The following is a 24,703-nucleotide window of genomic DNA, read 5'->3' on the forward strand; positions in this document are numbered from 1 at the left end:
GTGTGAGGAAAAAGGCAAACTTATGATATTACTGAATGAAGACCCTCGTGTACAGAGGTTTAAATAATATGAAATTTGAAGATTGTGTTCTTTTTGTTATTATATTTTTTTTTTTACCAAAAGCTGTCAACATGATACGGTTTGATGATTTTGGAGACACTCTTGCCGAGGTGGATCAAAGTAAGAATCAATCCATGTATGAAAATAATATTATATTGGGAGAAGCTTTTTGTATGTAGTTGCCAAGAAAATATATATTTTTACTTTCAAAAGATGTTTTCACTATTCTTATATTCTTAAAGAGAGAAAATATATCTTATAAGTATAAATTAATCACTACTGCGTGAAATAAGAACAGCAGTATCACTGAGATTTGTTACAGAAATATATGTGCAAGTCCTTGTTGGACTCAGAATGGAATTGAGGATCGGCATGGTTGTCATTCCAGCTTATATCATTGTTAGATATAGAGTGGATTTTGTGTTTATTTCCTTCATCTAATAGCTCCTCACAGCTAATTTAATGAAACGTTAGGACGGCCAAGCTGTTCTCCTCCAAAACATTATTCAAATTGTGAGGGTAACCAATTGAACTTTCGGTTTCTATTCTTAACAGACTGGCGTTTCATATTATTTGAGAGTCTCTGCTTATATATATCTATTGCCTGTTATATAATTTTATGAATTACTTCTATAAAGAGTAAAACCTTTTACATGCTGCACCTTGATCCTTCCTAACTCTTAAAAACGTGTCCGAATTGAGCGCAAAAGCTGCCCTGTAGAAATGGACTTTGATGAATGAATTGATGATAGATATCAGATAGTGACGTTATTATTAAGTAATATTGACAACAAATTACCAGACTTTAGTGAAAATGAGGCCATGTAGAGGTCCCTTGAAAGTGAGACTTTGACCAAAAAAAGGACCAATAATATGGACGGAACTGGACCAAAGCAGGACTGATATTAAGTCCCATATTAAGGAAAGATACAATCCTATAGATAATATATTGAGTTAGCTCTTCTAAAACTGATAATTACTTCATAACAGGAGTTCAGATAGGACTTTTAAAGAGGAGGGGGGCATTTTTATTTTTGAAAAAAAAAATAGTTTAACTTAATTTGTTTTACTTTTTAAATAAAAAATTGTATGATGACCTTTCTTTTAGAATAACAAAAACTTTAAAATGGAGCGTTATAGATTATATATAATTAAATCCTTACATATTCTCTGCTTGGATATGGGCTGTCCATCCTCTCTTTTCCATGTAATCGTAGGCATTGGATGTCCTGATGCGTAACATGTGAGCCTTGCAGGATATCCTTCATTAATCGTTAGGTCCGAACTTGTTCCAGTAACGAGGATCCGTGGAGGCTCTACAGGAAAAAAATAACAAACATTATTATAGTTAGGACCTAAAGCTTTCAAACAAAATGACGAAACGAAGTCCACGTAATTAATATTTGTACAAGGTAGTGACACTTTTTTTGTCCGCTAGGATTGTTGAATATTACTCCATAATCCACTATACAGCCTTCATGAATTTGCAATTTTAACTGAATTAACGCATCATAAAAGTATATGACAAAAAAAAAAAATGGATGTCATCTGTTCTATCATCAACAGGGGCATCTTTCCTGCAAAAAAAGATATCCCCACGACGACTTATCTTCTCGAGTTAGTGGGTGCGTTTCACCAATTTATTTGTATGGTTAATAGAAGGATATCCAACCCGTTGCCTGCATTGCAACCCACTTAATTTTTAAGTGCGTCCAACTACTCATTCTCACTTAAAGTAGTATTTTTTATCCTAATTGTCACTATATCATTGAAACGTGTCGAAGGCAAATTATTTCCGAAACAAAGGAATTTTTTAAAAGGGATTTGCCCTAAACTTGAAATAAATATGTATTAAATAGTTTTTCTTTATGAAGTCATTTTTCATTACGTATAATTCAATAGTATCTATGGCAATGCAGGCCATTATACGAAAAGGTTGGACATCCCTACTTTAGTAGGACCAATCAATATAATTTACGAGTTATTTCAAGATATCCTGTTTGAGATTTCATTGGATCAGTATTAATTTGGCACATATACCATCCACGATCAGAGGGTTTGACGTTTCTTATTTTAAGATTCCATTCTTTTGAATCCGTTGTTGACACTTCAAATCGATGATTTCGAGAAATTAATTTGTTGTTTAATGAAAGAATCGTTTGCGTTTTGACTCGAACCCAAGCAATCTATGTAAAAAAATATAAAAAAAGAAGATTACTTTCAAATTCATATTCTATTGATTTTGTCTAAATGAATCTGAGTTATCATAACAGTCTTTTAATGCATTCAAGGTATATTAAAGATTGATATATATATATATATATGGCCAGTCTACACACAGCAAGCTAAAACGATATTTCTCCAAAATTGAGTGTGTATTAATTATATTCTCTAAGCCTTATAATCTCCTTTAAATAAAACTCTGCAAAGATACATACCTCCAACATGTAGCAAGAATCATTCTTACAATTAAATGGTCTCTATTTTTTGTTTTATTTGAAGTAATTAGTTAGCGTTTAGTAATCATGTTTGTTAGCGAAAAAAAATCAATTTTAGAAAAATCCTATTTAAAGGCTGTCATGGCCTTGATGGCCAAAAAAAACAGTTACCACAACTGTTGTGTTTTTACAAGTGATGCTATAGATCGTATTCCCTTCTTTTTTTACTTATCGTGTTCATATTAGCTGTGTTTTATAAATACTTACTTAGTATTTCTGACAATATTTATCCAAATAGTCTGAGAGCCTCCCACGGAAGATTTCACCCCATAAGGTACAGAAGGTCTTAAGCCCCTGAAATTACTTATGTCACCTAGAACATTGATTTTTTTTTTTGGAGCCTGATCCCCTTTGCTGTTTCTGCTTCCAATCCCCCCTATAAATAGCTTCTGGACGGGGTTTTTGAGTCATAAGTTACATGCACAAAACTTGCACAAATGTATAGCACTATTTCAGGATATCATAAAAAACCAACATTGAAAAAAAAATGGGGTCAGAAACATAAAGTCAGACCCCTCACAAGGTGCACCAGAAAACCATAAAATTTACATTTTAAAAAAATTTCATAAAGGTGCATGGACAAAACTTGCATCAATGCATCGTGTCAGGCTCCTAGACTATAAGCAATGTGTACGTTAGGGGGGTATCTTCCAAAAACAAAAATTGAGATAGCAAAGCTTTAATCCTAGCAAAATTTGCGTCTTGACAATCAAAATGAACGCAGATAAATAGATTTGGGGGGTTCCACTCCCAGATCCCTTGACGTTTAAAGGTTTCCATATGAAGTAAAACTTTTTTGTTAGCGTCATAGAAAAAAAGATTGATTTTTTTTTTCCCATTCTTTCGTGTATTATAATATAATGCATATCTTATTGTATTTAAAAAATTGTCAAGGGACTTTCCAAGGGTTTAAAGACCAATAAAGGCTTCCACGCGCACCGTCTGATAAAGAAGAACTTCTATCATTTGATAATAAAATAGAAGAAGAGCGTGAAAAAAAACACCTTTCACCCTTTTTGCAAGGAAAATATTATTTCTCAGCATCTTAATTTAAATAATACTGTTTCAAATATAATACAACCAGACATACCTACACAAAAATATTTTTTCTACTAAACATCCTCATTCTAAAATATTACTGATAATTATGAAATATTGGTTTTTTTTTTGGTTTTTTTCTTTCTAGAAATTAATTGTACCGTTTCTTAGTTCTAAATTTTTCCTCAGTTACTTTCTCGATTTCAGTGTTGATAAAATATAGCCATGTCTCTGATTGTGGCCATAAACTTTTAGAAGCCTCTGAAACAAGTTTTTCATCTCTTTCTATGGACTGAAAATGCTTTCATAAGGTATTTATGGAACCAGAATTGTAATAAAGGAGGAAGAGATAAGGTGAGGGCGTACATTTTTCCCCCTTTCATCTAGAGATTTAACCACTTTTGTCTTGTCAATCCTTGAATCAAAACCATCTTAATTAATTTATTTATTTCTTAAAAATGTTGTTTTTTCCAGAATAAATCTAGTTTTAATAAACTAATTTGGACAAACTGCAACAATTTGAAATTCTTGAGATCTAAGGACATCAATTTAAGATACTTAACATCATTATTCGTGGAGTTTTTTATGTTCAAAATAATATGCAATTTTCAAATTATGAAAATGAATTTAAAAAATCGTTTTTTATATGTTACAAATTGAAGCAATTCACTCTTTTCCACAGTGCGCACCAATAGAAACTCAGGACCTAAATTGCAATAAATTTAAGTTTATAAAGTATTTTGTCCACCCATTTTTTGACAATATTTATTTTTGACAGCAAAACTGACAGTATTTATAAAAAGAAACTTTAGAAACTCCCCTACAGAATGAAACCCTCCCATTCCACTACTAATTCTACAGCCTGATTGTCACGCATTATAGACTCGAATGGACACACGTTGGAGTACAAAACCTTCCCCTTAAATAAAGTTGAGTTATGTATCTAATTTTATTCTAAGGCTCTGGGCGATTATGCATTGATTACATTTTGACCTTGAACTTTGTCCTGGACCTCTAAAAATTTAATGGCCTCGTACTGTGACTATATATATCCTTGGTATTATGTTTGATCAAAATTGATTTGTAATTTATTTCGTCATCCTGGTAATTAGTGTTTTGTCAGTCCATATTTATTCGGTTCAGTCCAGTCTTAAAACAGGCTCTATCAGCCCTTGGGATCGGTCTTTAAGACTGTCGGTCCTTCGGACTGTCAGTACTAGAACTAGAACAAATAAAGTTGAGTGACGTCATCAAGGACCGACCTTGATCAGTTATAGGACTAAACTGGACTAGCCCCAACTGGAATGTACTGATGTACTGCAGCCTCAAGTCATAAATAAGGATCGTCACTGATAAAGCTGATAAAGAAGAAGAAAGAAGTACTGAAATCGACAGCTTGTGAAATAATACATTGTATGTATATTTTTATCTTTAGTGGAATAATGTACGTTGTATTAGCAAAGCCAAGACTGAAGATATTATTATGTATTTTCCTTAGGGAAACTTATAGGATTAGATATAATAATTTTAAATCTGTATCAGACATATTTACCCAATTTATACCGCAATGTCTTTTGACTGCTCTAAATAACTTATTTTTTTATTATTTATGCTATATTTCCAATTATGAATGAATTTTTGATTGTTTAATTCTTTTGTCAACTACATATTTTGTTAATAGTCCGATGCTATCTACCATAACAGACACAATGTATGTTTATATAATACGTATTTTAAAAAAAACCTCGCTTCGCTTGTCTCTACAAACGAATAGTATCTATCATATACATTATACTCTACTGTTTTCGGGTTAATATTGATCTCCGCCAGTACAAAGACTTATTCTGCTAGGAGCAGTAAAAAAACTCACTTTCACCCTTTCTTTGGACTATGTAGGCAAAAAATTACATTTAGTATATTTTTGAGTATTCGGTTTATCTGTTCGAAATGCCTTGTACACCTTGATTTTAGGCATTTGCTAATTTTATTTGCTGTTCCCCTATTTTATTAAACATATTTTATTAAAATGTACCCTTAATTGATGACAAAACGGAGATGTGATCAACTTGATTATCTTGTGATATGTTTGATGAAAGAAGTAAAATGCAAATCATTGAAGAGCACGTCTTTAAGCTTTTAAACTAAATGCTCAATAATTTTAACTAACTCACCGAATACCCAAACATATAAAAAATACAATTTTTTAGTCATAGCATCATATTTGGCACGGTACAAGAGGTCTAAAAATAGGGAATATACAATTCAATTTTTTACAAACTAAAATTACTTGTACTTTGTTAAAAAGGACATTAAAGGCTTGTAACTTAGCCAAAAATAGTTTTGGAATTGTGCACTGTAGAAAAAGTCTTTGAGCAATGGGAGAAAATACTAACCGGAAAAGGGAACAGTCTAATGTACACATACAAAAATATCTCCCCTCTCTATAGAAAAAAAATACACTTATTTTTCATATTTCTTTGTGTCATTATTGATCCTCAAGACTCTTTCAAACGTATTATACATCTGTTTATAGCTCGTACATACCTTGTAGTTTTCAACATTTTCCACGTGACAACTGAGTAGAGCGTCTCTTCCTTGTACAACTGTAACATTTTGCACAATATCCGTGTGTCGCGGCTCACTTCTTCCAACTGCTGTATTTTCAACTGAAAATATGGAATAAAATGCTATTAGTAGAATTCTTCAATTACAACTTAGATTAGGGTAATCAACTGTCCTATCATCACTTCAAAAACAGGGACTGTTTTTATTAATTTGGGAAATGTGGGGTTTCACTAGCACAAATGACACAATATGTTAAAAATACCCCTAAATTGGAAAAATAAAACTAATAAAAGACGAAAACCTTAAAATATATTCCTTAAAAAACCGGAAAAGATATTTATTAATAAGGCAGGATTATATTTATTTAATAAAATTTATAAATTTCAAAATTTAATAAGAAGGAGAGAGATCTCGACTCAATCGATCATAACTGCTCGAATAAGTTTCCTCGTAGAATAAGACAATCTTTGGAGTTTGTACAGTATATTTCTTTATGTAGGATTATAGTAATTTTCTGTTTCAGGAGTTAATGGATTTGATGGCATAGAAGTTCTTCTCCGTGATACTTATTACGCTCATTCTGTAATTATACTGTTATGGTTCATAGTTGATACAAGAAAAAGTTGTAGTGATTTAGTTAATGAGGTTGTATCTCCTCTGGCCTCATCTCTCTGTCCATGAATTGACAAATTGAGTCCCCACTCCATAAAATGAGAACTTCCATTTACTTTATCTTAAAAAACATTTGAAATATCACTCTTCCTACTTTATTAATAATTGCTTGAATAAAAAGTAATTTCGTATTTTCCGTTTTATTTAAATACTTTATAAGAAGTGTTAGAATCCTCTGATTTAATCAAAGTATACCCTGTGTTGTTCTATAACTTCTGGGCAACAGGAATCCAGCTTCATAATGTCCTTCTCGTAAGAGCCCTTGTCCCTAGTAGCAAAAAAACTCAGACCATCAATTTTCAGATCCCTTAATTGCGGCCAAAATTGTATCACTAAGACCGTTGGTCATATATATGAACAGGTAGTTATCATTTGGCAACATGTCCTGACTGATGGGTTTGAGCTTCCCATCCCGTCTCCCGGAGCGTCTGGCGCCTCATGAAATATGTGTTTGGCCTTGGTTGGTCTTGTCGATGTCCTGTTGGCTCCTATTTACAAATACTGGCTGCTTCTATTCAATAATCAGCTTCAAACGGTCAAGTTGTTCCTAGTAGATGATAGAATTGTACGAAAAACAAATCCATCGACCCAATGCTGTCCAACATGAAGCGACAGAGTATCGGGCCCATATACATTGCAAATTTTATTGATTGCTTTCGTTACGTTTTTCCCTTTCAGATAGTAAAAATGTAAAATACATTTACTCAACGAACTAAAATTCGAAATGGAACCAGCCAAGTACAATACTGTAAAAAAAACCTGTCTCTAATATACGCTCACACTGCTACAACGCAGTATCGCAGGATCCGAGTTGACCAATAATGAACAAGCTATACTTAGTTTCAAAGATGGGCAGGAAATAAGAAATTCGTTTTTCCCCAACCGTTCGCTTTGCAAAATTATTTCTTTATCATAAAGAGTTTGCGACATTCGAAGTTCAATTATCTGTTGTCACTGTTTGCAATTTTGGGATAGAAAAAGAAAGTATGACGTGTGTGCAAACTTATACAATGTACCAGAAAATAAAATGAAACTTCCTCAGGTTTCTGACAACAACAAAACTCGCCAGCTAAAAAATGCTTAGGATTTACAACCCTACATGCAACAAATCAAAAACACAATATTATGTATCATATGAGCATTACAAATTGAATAAAATACACACTATATAGTTTATTGCTCCATTGAATAGCCTATCAAATGAGTTGAAATGGACCGGAAAGATACGCATTATTACATGGTGCTTGCTTTTTTAGGGAACTCCAATAATCAAGTGTTGTTAAATGGTTAGTTTTGTATATACATACAGATATTTCGTTTACAGGCATTTATCCAGATCACGAGAAATCTTTAAACTCATTTTTTTTGCATAGTTTTTACTTCTTTTACAAATTTAAATAAATGTTTCCCTAATTTTCACTACAAAATTTCTGCCCCCCCCCCGAACCACCAATTATCCTACTCAAGCCACAGCGTACTACTATAAGGTGTTCGTGTACCCAACAGTTTGAGAACCATTGCATTAAATGTTCGATATAGTAATTTTCATATTTGTAAAAAATTACCCTTTCACAAACACAATATCTTTCGGAGTTGCAACATAACCCTTCTTTGTCTTATGTGTAAAAATGACCCATTTTCAACTTTAACGTACGAAAAATACCCAGTGGTACATTAAAATCGAAACATTTTGAATTTTAAACTCCAACAAGATATAATTTATTAATTAACAATAGAATTTCAACCAAATTCATACCATGAATAGATGTGTGTCTGAGCTCTTTCAATAATTAGCTTCAATGATGGCTTCTAGGCTGCTGTAGATATAGACATCTGTCATCTGGTTGGCATCAAACTGTGGGGGAGCCAAAACTGTAACAACAGATTTTAAAAGAACTCAAAATACTCATGCCAAACACATTTAAAAGAGTCTTGCAACGGAAGAGATGTGTTTCTTTCATTTTATGGTATTAAAATAGTCTCTCCATCATCACAAGATGTTATGTCTCTGGACAGTCTGGTGTGAAATCCAGAGATCTCTTGCATGGGTCCTTATGCACTTGAGGGGATTGTTTGGGTTATTTTCTTTAACTGCTCTAAATCAGGGTTTGGTCTTTTACCCTTCTTCCTCCTTGACGTTTTGGACTTGTTGACGGCGTAGACGTTAGTCCTGAAGACGCCCAACTGCTGGGAGTGCTGATAGGAGTTCGTCGATAACGTACAAGTGTCATTTTCTCCACTTGTATGTAAGCTAAAGAGGTTAGGTTTGAAAATAATGGTTTACGCTTATCGACATATGAATTGATTAAAATCACTCAACATTAATTTATTTATTAATTAATAAGTGTTTAGAATTCAATAAACTACCCGGTACCTCCAATTGACATTTTTCATATCTCAAAGCTAGAAAAAGTAATAAAGAAAAAAAATATATCATTTCATTTTTACTGAAAATGACTTGTGTACAAAGATTGTCTACCCAGTCATTTTGAACTGGTTGTTATAAATAATATTTTATATATATTTTTCAAATTTTAGAAAATGATATACATATGTAGGAAACCCGAAAGGAATATTGAAATACATTCTTATAGAAACCAAATTTTATCATTAAGGAGAGAGAGAACAAGAGACTTTGATTGTAGAATAATTAGATTTAGATGAACAAAGATATTTGAAACGCAATATCTATGCACATTGTACATGAACTTTATCCAATAGTATTTCCCGATTAAATGACAAAGAAATGCATACACATTAGTTTAGAGCTACATAGTTACAAAACAATAAAAGTTATGTAAAAAGATAATGTGAACATGTTTTTCGATGATGATAAATTAAATACATCATTCAGAAATCCAAAGCCATTCTTGAAAAATTAATTTTTTGTAGAAATATTTAAAAACTCTCTAGAGCTATTCACAAAAAAGTAATTTTTTTGGAAAAAAAATCAAAAATCCATAGCTATTCTCAAAATGATTATTGTTTTGGATTATGATAAATTTCATGGATAACTTGTTGTTGAGATTACAAATCGAATCTAAAATTTGTTTTGTCAAAAAAAAAGAGCTCAAAAGTACTTGCCAAATTTGTTTTGGATGAGTAAGAATTGCATGATCAGGAGTTTGAAGAGGATGTATCAGAAGAAGATGATTTCGATGAAAAATGTCGAAAACTTGATTCATCCTCAGATGAAGAAGATTTTTTTTTTCCTGAGTGTGATACTTTTTTTCGAAAAATTGTAAGATTGAATTATGTTATTGGCAAATCATAGAAGCAAGTGTAAGAATTCTACTCATAACAATGACTTCTGGGCCTACAAGATATCCATTAGACCATTCAATGGACATAGTTTCAACAATGTGCTGATTCATCACTCTAAATATTGAGCGAATCACATTGAATATGACGAATTTGGAAGGTTTTTGAATATATGACAAAGAATTGGATAACCTTCATAAGATTGACCTACAAACCTACACTGAGTTATTGCAGAGGCGTCCAAAGGTGTGAGTTGGAGAGGATGTAGCCCCCAAATTAAGGAACCTTAGCTTTTGACTAGATTTTTTTTAGTCAGGATGGAATTTAAAAAATTTGCAAAGAATTTAATATTTAAAATTTTTTTCCAAAAGAATAAATATTTTGTTAAACATAAAGTTTAACATTTGAAATTGTTTAAAAAACAAACAATTTTTTGTGAATAGCCATGGGTTTTTTTTTCAAAAAATTTTATATCTGAAATATTTTATGTACGGAGTGGGGCTTCCTTTACGGAGTGGTTTATTAAAATCTTAACAATTTGAATTAAACTTCAACAAAATATAACTTATGAATTAATGACAGAATTTCAACAAAATTAATACTATAAATAGATATTTGTAGGAGCTCTCTTAATCATTAAAGTGCCCTTCCTCAGTAGTAATGATGGCTTTCAGGCGGACGAATGCCTGGCACCTGCTGTAGATGTAGTCTTCTGTCATGGCGTTCCAGTGATGGCTGAAAGTAGCTTTGAGGGCCTCAGGCTTGTATGAAGGGCACTGCAGGCCTTCCCCTCAACATTCATCCAAATGTTGTAGTCGAGGGGTTTGGCAACAAAAAGATTTCAAAAGATTAATTCAAAAGAGTCCTGTAACGGAGAAGATGGGAGTATTTCATTGCTGGTGTCAGAAGTAGACCCTCCACCCTCAAAAGGATCTTTCCATCCACTTTGTTTATCGACATTATGGTATGAAACCCCTATATCTCTTGCACGGTCCTTCATTTACTTGAAGTATTGGCCTGGGCTGTTTTCTTTCACTCCTTTAGGTCAAGTTTTGGCCTTTTTGACAGTGCCCTTATTCTTCTCCAACGTTTAGGACTTGCTGACGGCGTGAACAGTGTTCCTGTAAACGCCCAACTGTTTGGAGTGTGCGAATGGAAATTTGTCAATCACGTTCAAGTGTCATTTTCTCCATTTTTACGTAATTTAAAGAGCTTAGGTTTGTAACTAATTGCTTATGCTTTAATATATGGAAATATGAATTAATTTCAATCACTTAACCTTCATTAATTATTGAACTAGTAAGTGTTCAGATTTTTGCATCAATTTGTAGTTGATAAAAAAAATAACTAAGTAAAAAAGTGTTAGGAGGTAACATAAAATTTTTCACTTGTACAGTTTACTGATACAAGTTACAACTTTGTATATACACATAGCTAATAGTTATCTATTTTTGTCTAGGAGGGCCGATGTTCTTAGTAATAACACATTTCACACTTTAAGAGTCTAAAAATAATATAGTTGTAAATGAAGAATACGGAACATAGAGAATAACTGCCCAGATATATATATTTTTTTAAATCATCAATTATTTTAAGAGTTAATATTTCACCAATTTGTTTAATCCATTCCCTTCCGGTAATTTTGATGTCAATGATTGGAATACCAATATACCGTTTAAAATGAGGATAAAATAATGGAAATCGACGAGTTTGACCTTCATGTAAGCACTATTTTGATTGCCAAGAAGATAAAAATTAATGGAAAAAAAAATCCTTTAAAAATTATAGGTTTCTTTTTGCTGACCCTAATCTGATACTATGCATGGAATTTTGTGACAATTCCAATTCTGATACCATCTTTATAGACGATTCTGATATCGATTCTTTATTATGTATAACGGTATTTCATAAGCAAATGACGAAATTATTCACTTTTTTTTTTACTTCCCCCCCTCCCCTTATTTTTTTTTTTTTATTGTCTGAACGGCAAAGTCTAGTCTAATTACTTTATTGAATTGTACGTAATTTTGTCTTCAAAAATGAGGTTAAATTAGTCCTATTATCAACATAAATAATTCGGCACTATTGAGCCGATTTCGATAACTGATTCTGATACTTCAAAAAAGGCCGATTCTGTTTCATTGGTAGACCCTAAAAAACCATTAAATGGCTATTTAACTAATTTCTTTAACAGGGGTACGCACGGGGTGAGCTGGAGGGGCTGTAAAAACGGGTAAAAACTTATTATCTTGTGGTATATTTTTCCAAAAAATATATACATATATTTTTTTTTTGAATTAAATTAAATTTTTTTCTACTAGTTGTAGATTTTTGAAAATTTTTCCCAAGAAATCTAATTTTTTCAAATTATGTTTTTGGAAAAAATTTATTATTTGAATTTTTTTTCTACAACATTTAATTTTTCAATTTTGGTTTCTCTAAAATATGCAATGATTCAAAGAAATTCACATTTAATTTATAATTTGAAATTTAATTTTTCAATTTTTTTGAAATTTTTGCGAAAATAAAATTATTTTTTTTGTGAATAAGTACGGATTTTTGAAAAAAAATCAAAAACAAGCCTCCCCAAAATATAACTCTGCGGACGCCCTTGTTTAATAATTATTTTTAACAACCAGAGAAGCAAAAACTTGATCAAATTATATACATCCATATTTTCAGTCCTTGAAAAATATTGTCAAAATAACTTTTTTCTTACTTCCGTCTTGGCGTGGGGTTCCTGCATGTCTTAAGTATACAGAAAGCAATATGAAGCTGTTGAAATATTTATAACTGTTTTGGGGAATGAAGAAGATAATTGTACTATAAGTAACAGGATGAATGTTTTTTTAATACTTTCAATGGAAGGGGGAATACGTATTTAACTTTATGTATTACTAGAATGTACATGTAACAATGATGGGGACCTATTAATACAATTTTATGTTTTTCCTTAAGGGACATTCCCAAACCACGTGGTTAATTATATGGGAGGGGTAAGCAGGGAGCGTCCACAGTGTGTGGCCTGGAAAGGCTGTTCTAATTTTGTGAGAATAACTATGGATTTTAAAAAAATTTCTAAATATTTTAATATCATAAATTATTTTCTAAAGGATTTTAATTTTTGGATTTATTTAAAAAAAAATCCATTAATGGAATAGAGCAGGGGTGTGCTTATAGTATCGAACGTGTATACAGGGTGCACTGTATATAGTATACCACTTGATTACTAATAAGGGAAAAGTAAGGCTTAAACCCACGTCTATCCTCATTGGGGACGAGAAAGGGGTGGTCAATAAAAAAAAACACGTACAACTTGAATAATATGCCTAGATGGTATAAATGACGTCATAGGGAACAGGGTACAAAAATTTGAATAACAGACAAATGATCGATCTAGTTCGTTTTTTAGAGTTACTTTTTTAAAAAAAAGGTTCATTTTAAAAGTAGTAAGAAATGTTGTTTCTATGAAAAAAAATATTTTAAACAGATCAGAAGAAGTCCTTTAAAAAAACACGGTTTAAAAATGAAACAAAATATTATTTGCAAAAAATTACATGTGGTTGTTGAGAGACAGTAATGATGAGTTGGTCCTTATTTAGGACCAAGGACTTTGATCCAGTCTAGTCAAGTCCAGTCCCACTTTGTAGTCCTTAAAAAGAAGGAAAACTTGACCCCTCAGGAGGTCATTGAAGTGATACTTCAGGTATGTGGACTTTTTGTTGAAAACAATATCAAATATATTTTTGGATGATTAATGCAAGAATAATGTGTAATTATTCATACTACTCCAGTTTTTATGATAAAATGTTAAATTATTTTTTACGAATTAAATGATAAAGTTTTCATTAAACTATTCACAATTAAAACAGTTCTAACAAAAATCTTGATAACAGCCCTATAAATTAATTAGAAAGAGGAAAAATGTTTAAATAAGACAATTAGTCAATAAATAAATCAATGGTTGTGATTCAATAGACAACGCCAATGAATCAATCTTTTGGATCAAGTGTGATGGAGCTCTTATGCACCTGTTTAAGTCCTGATTGACACTTCGCTATCCCTTTGGTCATGTCTGACTCTATAATTATGAAGAAGTGTTAGTCATTGAAGTTGTCAAGAAGATAATTACATAGTATTGCAGTATTATAGAGGAGAAGGCATGCAGTGTCTGTCATCCAATCACGGAGCCCCTCAAAGCTACTGGTAGCTAGCAATGGGACGCCATGACAGACGACTACCTCTGCAACGGGTACCAGTCCTTCAGCTCCACTTAGAAACCGTAATTTTCGCTAAGGGTGGCTACATTAATGATTAAGAGAGCTCAAATACACATCTATATATAGTATTAATTTTGTTAAAATTCTATTGTTAATATATAAATATATCTTGTTAAAAGTTTTCAGATTTTAATGCACAACTCAGTAAAACTTACTTTGATACCAATATGGTCCTTCAAATAAAATCTTTGAATCTGTAATATTTTGTTTCATTGGGACAATGAATTCTTTTTACTTTATGTAATGTAATTTGCATGCAATAGCCCCAAAGGATTAATCAGATTGATTTGTTGATAGAAATTCACGATATCATTCTGTCATTCAATTCTTTATAAGAAGCGTTACAACCATCCGATTCAAGCCAAGTATGTCTCGTTCTGTTTGATAACTTATTGCAAATGAGAATCCAATTTCATAAGGATATTTTGATAGAAGCCTTTGTTCCTATTGACAAAAAACCTCTGACAACCAATTTTCACAGGTCTCTACTGAGACCAAATTTTTACTCTCGAGTACGTTGGTCATAGACAGGAACAGGTTGTTGTCACTTAGTCCTGGTCTGGACTGTAGGGTGGGTACATAAGAAATTCCGTCCGAATTCCCAGAGCTTATGGTGTGTCATCAAAGATGTATGCGCCATGGTGTTGTATTCATGATGTCTAGTTGTATCCTATTTATCAATGCTGCGATCGCAAGCTTCAAACGGTCGAGTTATTCACAATAGAGGGCAAATTAAGTAGGGAAAAAATTGCTCGAACCACTGTTGCGTAACTAGGACCAAAAGGGTATCAACTTTGTGTACATACCAAATTGTCTTGGTCGCTTTCGAAGCGTTTTATCCTTTCAGGAAGTAAAAATGTAAAATATGTCGAATTTCTTCTTTTGAGACCTCCATACTAGAAGCACGATGATTCACAACTGAACCAGTCAGGTGCAATACTGTTCAATACGTGTTTGTAGCATACACACACACCTTTACAATGCTTTATCGTATGACTCGATATAACCAATATTGAACAGGGTAAACATAATTTAAAACAACGGCGGGAAATACGAAATGTCTTTTTCCCCAACTTATTTAGGGTTTTATTTCAAAAATAGTTTTTTGCTCCAAAAAGTCTAGTTACGCCTCAATAATAATAATAATTTTTTTCCTTGGGAATTTAACAATGTGCCGATATTTGTAGCTATTCATTTAAATGTCTTTTTAAAGATGAACCCTTCAAATAAGTATTATAAAAAAAAAAAAAAAACGTGTAGATATATTTATGTGTAATAATCAAATTTACTTCAAGTTTTGTAAACCTCAGAATGAATAGCTTTATGTGGGTAAAGTAACACTGTATAAGTAGGAAAAAATTAATGGTGTGTTTAATATATGCCAATAATAATGTGAGTGTAAATTAATATATTAAATATATGGCCCATCAACACAAAATAAATCTCAAAATTTTTTTCTCAAAATTGAATGTGAATTACATTTGTATTCATCGACGAACATTCGTTGATTTTTGCCATCAAATGCTTCTTATTAACCCTTTCCAGCTGTCGTAAACTGCGCAAAAATTAGCATAAATATATTGTTACTATAATAGATTAAGAATTAATAGATTTTATATGAATCTTTGTTTCTTCAATCAAAAAAGAAGTTCAGATTATAGTTATAATTCTTGGGTATCTTAACTCATTACACAAATTTAAATATAATGCCTATAGTTGATTCAAATATAACAATGGAATATTGGGCGTCTCCTTATATTGTTTTGTCTCAGAACAACTGGCCTGCAAATGCATAGTGCCAATATTGCTGCAAAACTCAATAAGATTTTAAACAATGATTCTGACTTAAAACATTAGGAACTGTGAAAAATCCGAACTCAATACAAAGTTTATATATTACATAAATAATGTCACGGAATAATTTGAATTTGTTGGCAGAACTTCGACTTCCTTAAAGTGTTTAAAATTTTAGATCCTATTAAGACTTTGATTTGAGGGCTATTCTTGTACATTAAACAGTCTCTACAGAGTTGGAATCCAAAAATTGCAGTAGCAACATAATTATGAAAAACGTGATTTTTATAGAGTCAAGTAAAGACAACTCAAAACCAATTGGGATATGGTGAAATTTAATATGTTTTCCTCCACAAAACAATGAAGGGCTATACGCACTGACGAGAAAATTGACAGCTCTTTACAATGGAACCCGTGTCCATGGAGTGATTAAGTAATGAAACCTCTCTTAAAAATAACACAGATTTTATCGTAATTAAATATTACTGCAAGCAATGGGCCCCACTTTCTATATTAAGGATATCCATTGAAATCTGTATACTTACTAATTCAATAATTAATTAAGGTTGAGTGATTGAAATTAATTAATTTTGATATTTTAAAGCATAAACGATTAGTTACAAAACAAAAACTGAGCTCTCTAGCGTACGTACAAGGCGAGAAAAGGAAAAAAGTTTCCAATAACGAACTCCAGTTAAATGACCATTTCCAGTATCACATTCAACTCCATCATCATGCCCGAAACTTTGAGGAACAAGAAGGGCTTTGTCAAAAAGGTCAAACTACATCCGGAAGAGTTAAAGAAAAAAGCCTAGGGCAATCCCTTCAAGTTGATGAGGGCCATGCAAGAGATATTGGTGTTTCAGACCAGACTGTTTAGAGAAATATTACAAAAATGTGTAAAAAATAGCCTTGTGAGGATGGAGAGGACAATTTTGACACCACCAATGAAAAAAAAACCATCTTCACCGTTACAAGACTCTTTTTAAAGAGTTTTTTTAGCTCTTTTGAACTATTTTGGGAAAACTTTTGGACCCCTACAGACTGATGCTGACCACCTTGACTACACATTTAGGATGCATGTCGAGGAGAAGGCATGCAGTGTCTGTCATCTAAACACCGAGGCCCTTAAAGCCACTGTCATCTATCACTGGGACGCCATGAAAAAGGACAACATCTTCAGCGGGCGAAAGGCCTTCCTTCACTCCCTGAAAGCCATCATTGACGCTAATGGCAGCTACATTAATGATAAAGAGAGCTCAGACACACATCTTTTTATTATATTAATTTTGTTGAAACTCTAGTTAATTAATAAATTATATCTTGTTGGAGTTTAAAATACAAAGTGTTTATATTTTAATGACCCACTCGGTATGTAAGTCAACTAACTCATTTCATTTCCCTTTTTCAATCTCATTTTCGAAGGAAAGGTTGAGAGATACAGTAGAAATCTCCTTTTTTAGTTTTAAACATATGTATGTGAATCAATTATCACTTATATAATATGTAATTTATTTATCTGTAAATTTGAAATATGGCTTACAGATAAGAAATAGAGAGAGAGAGAGAGCTCCACTAGTTAACAAAAACAAGTGAAATGAATAAGATTAAATGTTTAAAAATATATTATGTTAATCTCTCATTTGAATTTTATTTTAATTTGATTCTAACATTTCTTAGTAAATGATATGATATCATTTTTATGAGCCTGCTGGATTGTGGATATTAAAAAATGTCGGAAAAACAGAATCTCATAAAAGAACCGGATTACGGCACGTAAGTACATATAAAATATGTGTATGTGTTTGAAAAGTTTTTGAATGTTATTAAAATGAAAATTGAAGAATTTTTGTAGGCTATTTTTTGTAAACAGTCTTTAGAAGTCGTGATCTGGATTCGGAATTGGGATCTTCATGTCTTTAATTAACGATTCCAATTTTTATTTTAAATAGTAATATTTGAAATTTAATTTGATTTATCAAATAATTTTCTTTTGAAATTTAGAATTTTTTAATTTTCTCTAAATAACTATGTGTTTTTGAAATTTTTTGAAAATATTAAATATTGGGATTATTTTTTTATTAAATTTTATATTAGAACATTAATATTTGAAATGTTTTGGCAAAAAAATTTACTGTTGAAAAGGCCTGTGGATTTTGCAATTTCTTTACAAAAATTTAATTTTTTGTAAACAGCTGTAATTTTGGAAAAATAATTACAAAAAATTAAAAATCGAATCGTATATTTAAAAAAAAATTTCCAAAAATTAATTATTCAAATTTTTTTAAGAAATTTTGAAAAATTTATCAAGCATTTGAATAATTCAAATATTTAAAAAACAGTTTGATAGTTAAAATTTCTTGAAAAATTTAAATAAATAAAATTTTTTTAGAAAAAATACTAAATCATATTTTTAAATATTATATATAAAATTAAAAAATCGGAATTCGAACAGGCATCGGGCATTTTTTGAATCTTCCTGTCACTACTATGAAGTTAAGTCAACTGTTTAGCCCAGATAAAATACACTTTAGTAGAAAAGAAAGGATGTTGCAAGTCTAATCCACTCTGCTCAGACCAACATTATGAACAAACTCTCAGTCAGCAACCAGACGGTCTGGTGTACTGTAGTATTATCTCTTATTTAGGACTGAATACTGCAGTTCCGTCCAGTCCACTTACAGTTTCATCCAGTTCAGCCTGCATTTCAGTCCTAAAAACTTATAAGTTTTGGTCCTTGATGACGTCACTCAAATTTATCTCTTGTTTTTAATCAGTTCTAGTAATGACGGTCCTAAGGACCGACAGTTTTAAGGACTGATAAGAATGGTCCTAAGACTGGACTGGACCGAATAAATAAGGATTCACACAACACAAGTATAGGGTCTCCAGAAATGGGTTCTCTTTCGGGAATCCGTTTTCACGGGATATATCAGGGGATTTATATGTATGATTTTGCCACAGCATCTTCTTTTCTGTTGGCTTCCATTTCCCCCTTAACTGTATTTATTATAATATAATCAGCTGACCTAACTTATAAAGCTGTCATGGCCAAAAGTTGAAATCAGATGTTAACAAAAATAAAATGCCTGCAAAACCTCTTAAAGATCATTTTTATAACATTCCAAACTTTTTGTACAACAGTAAAATAGTGGCCTGTGAAATTGGTGGTCCTAGTTTTTTGTCTATAGGGACAATGGCTTTTACGAATAGGACATTATTAAGTTTGATTCTTGTTGGCAACAAGTTCTCGAACAGAACAGAAATATGAAATTATTTTTTCACCAACTTATTATATGTTAATGTTGAGACTCGGCCCAGTACTGAATTTTTTTAGTTCTGTCTTAAGGGCTTTTTATGCCAATTTTTCGTTCGAGGCTGTGGCCCGATATTTTTTGGTCTCACTTTATGGGTCCATTTTCATAATGGTCTCAGACTGGTCCAAGTTTTCCAAACCAAAACCCAACACTAATATCCGGGACTTCCGTAGGGGGTGGACTAGATCCCTCCCCAAATTAAGCAATCTTTACTTTTTGCTAAAGAAATTAATATTTGAAATTTAAATTAACTTTTCAATTTTTTTTACAAACAATTTATGTTATTTGAATAGCTATAGATTTTTTAAATTTTGTTTTTTTCACATAAGAATTTTAAAATTTAATTTAACGTATTTTTTTACTTAAATAGCTGATTTTTTAATTTTTTCATAGAAGTGTATTTTTTTTGTAATTTTGTTTCGAAAAATTAAATACATGAAATTAAATTGTTGATTTTTTTTCTAAACACTTCTGGATTTTTGAAATTTAATTTAACTTTTTGATTTTTTTTTTCAAATTTTTTTACAAACAATTTTATGTTATTTAAAGAGCTATAAATTTTTAAATTTTTTCATAAAATTGTATTTTTTTGAGAATAGCTGTGACTTTTTGTAATTTCGTTTCGAAAAATTAAATACATGAAATTTAATTTTCGATTTTTTTTCTGAACACATCTGGATTTTTAAAATTTTTATATAAAAAATTAAGTTTTTCTGAATAGCTATGGATTTTTGGATTTTTTTTTGAACACTTCTGGATCTTACAACTTTTTATAAAAAAAATTAAGTTTTTCTGAAATTTAATTTTCGATTTTTTTTTGAACACTTCTGGAGTTTTAAAATTTTTATAAAAATTTTATTTTCTGAATAGCTATGGATTTTTGGATTTTTTTTTTCTGAACACTTCTGGATTTTAAAACTTTTTATACAAAAAATTTAGTTTTTCTGAATAGCTATGGATTTTTAGATTTTTTTTTTTGAACACTTCTCAATTTTTGAAATGTTTTATATAAAAAATTTAATTTTTCTGACTAGCTATGGATTTTTGGACTTTTTTTTTTTTGAAAACTTTTGGATTTTTGAAATGTTTTATACAAAAAATTAATTTTTCTTAATAGCTATGGATATTGGGATTTTTTTTTTCAAATATATATATCTATATTATATAATACTGTGGACGCCTCAGAATATATATATACTTGTGTGAATAAGAATATTTCAATATTTTACTATCAATCATTGTACATATGTTTTATGTTACTGTTTATTTACAACTGTTTCCCTCGTAGAAACTCTACAAAAAAGGCTTGTATCTGCCTATCAAACGAGGGCTTCTTCTTTTATTTCTTAGTCTCTCTCTCTGCACGACTTCTCCTCTCTTTTTCCTTTCATGCTTTCTACTTGAGTATAACATATATTACTCTCATTTCCAGCTTCGAAGAACATAACGAAGCCTCCATGGGTATCCAAGCCCTTGAAGCACCTCGTCATCCATGGACACCAAGCAAAACTCCCCCTATTGCATTCGTTATTGTATTCCTTACGTTGTTCTTCCTGGCGCTCTTCACTCTCTACAACGAAGCAGTCTTTGCTGGGCGCAAAACTGCAATTGTTATTGATGCAGGGTCATCTCATTCCCATTTCACTCTTTTCACCTGGACAGACGAAAGCGATATAAAGAGTATCATGCACTGCACCGTTCAACAAGGTATTTCCACACTCGATGATTATGATGTAAAAAATCATCTGGAAACTTGTCTTTTGAACATTTCAAGAGCTCGTGGGCTATGGCCAAGTAGTACAAGAATATTCTTAGGGGCAACTGCCGGCATGAGACATCTGAGGTATGTAATTTCTTCTTTAGTAAGGGAACTAAATCTGCCCTTTATATCGGAATTAAAATCAGTTCTGTCCCTGTGGTTAGTCCTTGAAAAACGTGCTAAAAAAACGTGCAACCTTGTGCAGATCCAACTCTGTTTTGTACTGATTCGAATTTTTCACTTATAATTTTCATTCCCTGGATGGATGGAATGGCCTAAGTAAGAAATTACACTTTTTAACAAGACAGTACAGGATGTCTTGACAACAAAACGTCCTTACTTTTGGATCCCAGCCTCCAAACAGTCCAGACATAATATGAATTGTTTTCTATAAACCCATGCGATTTCTATATCTATATCGAGGCTTGTGCCAAGTGTCATTCGTCTGTTGATGACTTGAAGAAGTTCATTAGCCGTACAATGACAAAGCTGGATCTGCACGAGGTCACCAGAGCCTTCCAAAGCTGCTTCTTGCAGTGTGGCCGAGGTTATCAAGAGAGGGCTCTTTATAAATAATTGAATATCATTAAATAGTATATTTCAAATAATAAAAAAGTCGTACGAAGTTGCCGGGTCCTGACAATGCTTCTGGCGCCGTGTGGCCGAAGTTATTCAGAGGGGTGGATCTCATTATGTATAATTGAATGTAAATAAAATTAGCTTTCAAATAAATAAAAAAGATTGCTTCGTTCGTTATAAGTCTTTAAAGCTTTTCCTAATTGATCTGGACAGCCCTCTACGCTTACATTCAATTTGAATAGATCTTTTAGATTTAGGAGGATTTAGGGATCGGTACATCCCTACTCTTTAATCAAATCTCTTCTTATTTTTAAACGATTATTTTACTCATTTAGCCCTGCAACAGCGGATTCTCTCATGACAGCTGTGAGGTCTTCTCTCCAAGACTCGGATTTTGACTTTAGAGATGAGGGTGATGCCGCTATTCTCAGTGGTTCCAAGGAAGGTCTCTATGATTGGATTACCATCAACTTTCTATCTGGTGTAAATGGGGAAAATATGGGGGTCATGGACATGGGAGGTGCTTCCTGTCAGCTCAGCTATGAATGTACACCTAACGAGGGCAATTGCTCAAGCAACACAATGGATATTTATTTTTATAATAAATTTAGAACAATATTTACAAAGAGTGAACCCTGTTATGGAATAAACACAGCTCATAAAAGATATTTAGGTGAGTTTTTAATGTTTAACGAGTTTTAAATACAAATACAAACGTATAGATAGTTTTTTCTAATAATTTTGTAATATAGTATCAAATATAAAAATATATAAATATATAATTCCTTTTTAAAATTGTTGGAAAATAATATGACAACAGGGGAGTCCACAGGGGTTGGGCTGGAGGAGCTGTAGCCCCCCCCATTAGTCAATTTTGGATAGAAAATTTTTTGTAACTTTTCAAAAATTTAGATTTTCAAAAAAATTTGAAAAATTTCTGTGAATATCTGAGATTTTTTTAAATTTTTCTCAAAAAAATTTAACCTTTGCAATTTAATTTGACATATTTGTATACCCAAAATTTAATTTTTGCTGAAAAGCTGTGTACTTTTGAACTTTTTTTTCATAAAATTTATTTTTTGAAATTTTGATTGTGAAATTTTTTTCCAAATTTTTTTATTTCTTTTAACAGCTGTGAATGTTTGAATATTTTTCCCAAAAATTTAACTCTTTAATAATACCTATGGATTTTTCATTTTCTTTCTAAAAAATTTAATATTTGAACTTTTCTTTTTTTTATAAAAAATTTAATTTTTGGATTTTTTATATAAAAAATCCAAAAACCAAATCTCCCCCCCCCACACACACACAAAAAAAAATACTATATATACATATATATTGATATAGAGGGACAATGATATTCTAGGAGTACTAAAAAGATACATATCAGTTGGCATGATTGACTTATTTGGTTAGCTAAGAGGTGATTTCATGCCGTTTTCTGTTTCTTTTTTGTAGGAAAGGTTGCGTGATACAATATATGTGACATAATATAAATTTTATTTTATTTTTTGTGATGCTTTGTCATTCTAATCCAACAACAATTATTGATACATAAATAAACAGCATTACTTTTCAGTTGACTTGATAAGCAAAGGCTTCTACAAGAATAAATCCTTCAGCAAAGAAATTAAGGATCCGTGCATTTCTTACCCAACTCATTTCAAGAAATCATATCTGGAGGACAACCAATGCACAAGACTCATGATTTCAGACTCATCATTTGATGAAAGCTACTCTAAACTTTCCTCAGACTTTACCTTTTCCTTCATTCCCGCAAATAGTACATCCGAATGTACGACGAACTCCTTGTTTAAAGACTGTATATTTGATAATTGTTTTTCAGACTATCCTGAAAGACCCTATATTATAGATGAGTATATTGGAGAGGCATCCCTTTACTGGGAATTTTATAAGATTTTGGGCGGGAAAACATCATTTTCAAAGTTGGAAGAACATATACGAGAACAGTGTCAAAGGCAAAAAGAATCCAAAAATCATCCATCAGACTGCTTCAAAATCAATTTTATCCATAAGTTGCTCAAAGATGGATATAAATTTGATCAAAATGACGATTTACGGTTTGCTGATGAGTTCAGGGATATTTCTGCAAGTTGGTCTTTGGGATTCTTACTCGCAAAGCATGAATATTTTAGAAGTATTCTAAACGATAATCCTGCCTAATAATTGGGGATAAAAATATTGGTTGAAATATTTTTTTACTCTGTATTTAATACATATTTTAGATAATATATTTTTATATCTTTAAAAAAAATTAATGGGAGAATCGTAATTTTTTTATACTCAAAAATTTGAACCTCCCCAACAAAAAAAAAAGAGGAATTTTCACTATTTACAAAAAATTTAATATATGGTAAACTTTTGGATTGTAAAAAAAAAATGTAATGTTTTAAATTTTTTATAAAAATTTAATTTTTGAAATTTTTCTTTCAAAGATTTTAATTTTTGGTAAGTTTCTATTGATTTTTGAAATTTTTTTCCAAAATATTATTTTTTTCTGAATATCTGTAGACTTTTGAAATTTTTTCAAAAAATTTATAATTAGAAATTTTTTTCGAAAAAATTGAATTTTTTATTTTTTTCCCAAATATTTTATTTTTTTTGTACGTGTCTATAAATTTTGAATTTTTTTTCTAAAAAATTCAATAATTTAAGTTTATTTTTTGGTGAATATTTAAAAAATTTGTCAAAAATTAAAATTTATGGATTTGTTTTTAATTTCAACAACCAAGCTCCCAAAAAAATATAATTCTGCGGAAAAAACTTAGGATTTAAATATATTGCTGCTTTAGTCTTCCTTGGATCATAGTGCAAAAAAATATTTTAGACATCGATTGATCTTCTTAATATGACGCAAAC

At 31.2% G+C, this 24,703-nt stretch overlaps 2 protein-coding genes across 3 annotated transcripts in view; one reads left to right on the plus strand and one right to left on the minus strand.

Moving 5' to 3' along the window:
- Positions 1-24,703, minus strand: part of LOC121122175 (protein amalgam) — a 177,283-nt gene that overhangs the window by 43,243 nt on the left and 109,337 nt on the right. For both annotated transcript variants that reach the window (XM_071889802.1, XM_040717185.2), the window contains exons 4-6: positions 6,141-6,262; positions 2,039-2,246; positions 1,224-1,376 (exon numbers count right to left, since the gene is read on the minus strand). In XM_071889802.1, coding sequence (XP_071745903.1) covers positions 1,224-1,376; positions 2,039-2,246; positions 6,141-6,262 — 483 coding nt within the window. The remainder of the gene's footprint in view (positions 1-1,223; positions 1,377-2,038; positions 2,247-6,140; positions 6,263-24,703) is intronic.
- LOC121122174 (ectonucleoside triphosphate diphosphohydrolase 3) lies at positions 17,734-24,620 on the plus strand. Its single transcript, XM_040717184.2, has 4 exons — positions 17,734-17,944; positions 20,918-21,328; positions 22,159-22,496; positions 23,403-24,620. The coding sequence occupies exons 1-4, from the start codon at positions 17,901-17,903 to the stop codon at positions 24,005-24,007; spliced, it is 1,398 nt and encodes a 465-aa protein (XP_040573118.1). The 5' UTR covers positions 17,734-17,900; the 3' UTR covers positions 24,008-24,620.

The sequence above is a fragment of the Lepeophtheirus salmonis genome, chromosome 7 (assembly GCF_016086655.4).
Source record: "Lepeophtheirus salmonis chromosome 7, UVic_Lsal_1.4, whole genome shotgun sequence".
NCBI lineage: Eukaryota > Metazoa > Arthropoda > Copepoda > Siphonostomatoida > Caligidae > Lepeophtheirus > Lepeophtheirus salmonis.

What these genes read in the sequence shown, in the direction of transcription:
- LOC121122174 (XM_040717184.2), top strand. Translation starts at nt 17,901, where the DNA reads ATGTCGGAAAAACAGAATCTCATAAAAGAACCGGATTACGGCAC. An exon ending in AAAGAACCGGATTACGGCAC is followed by an intron (nt 17,945 to 20,917) that starts GTAAGTACATAT and finishes TCTCATTTCCAG; the next exon opens with CTTCGAAGAACATAACGAAG. An exon ending in AGCTCATAAAAGATATTTAG is followed by an intron (nt 22,497 to 23,402) that starts GTGAGTTTTTAA and finishes ATTACTTTTCAG; the next exon opens with TTGACTTGATAAGCAAAGGC.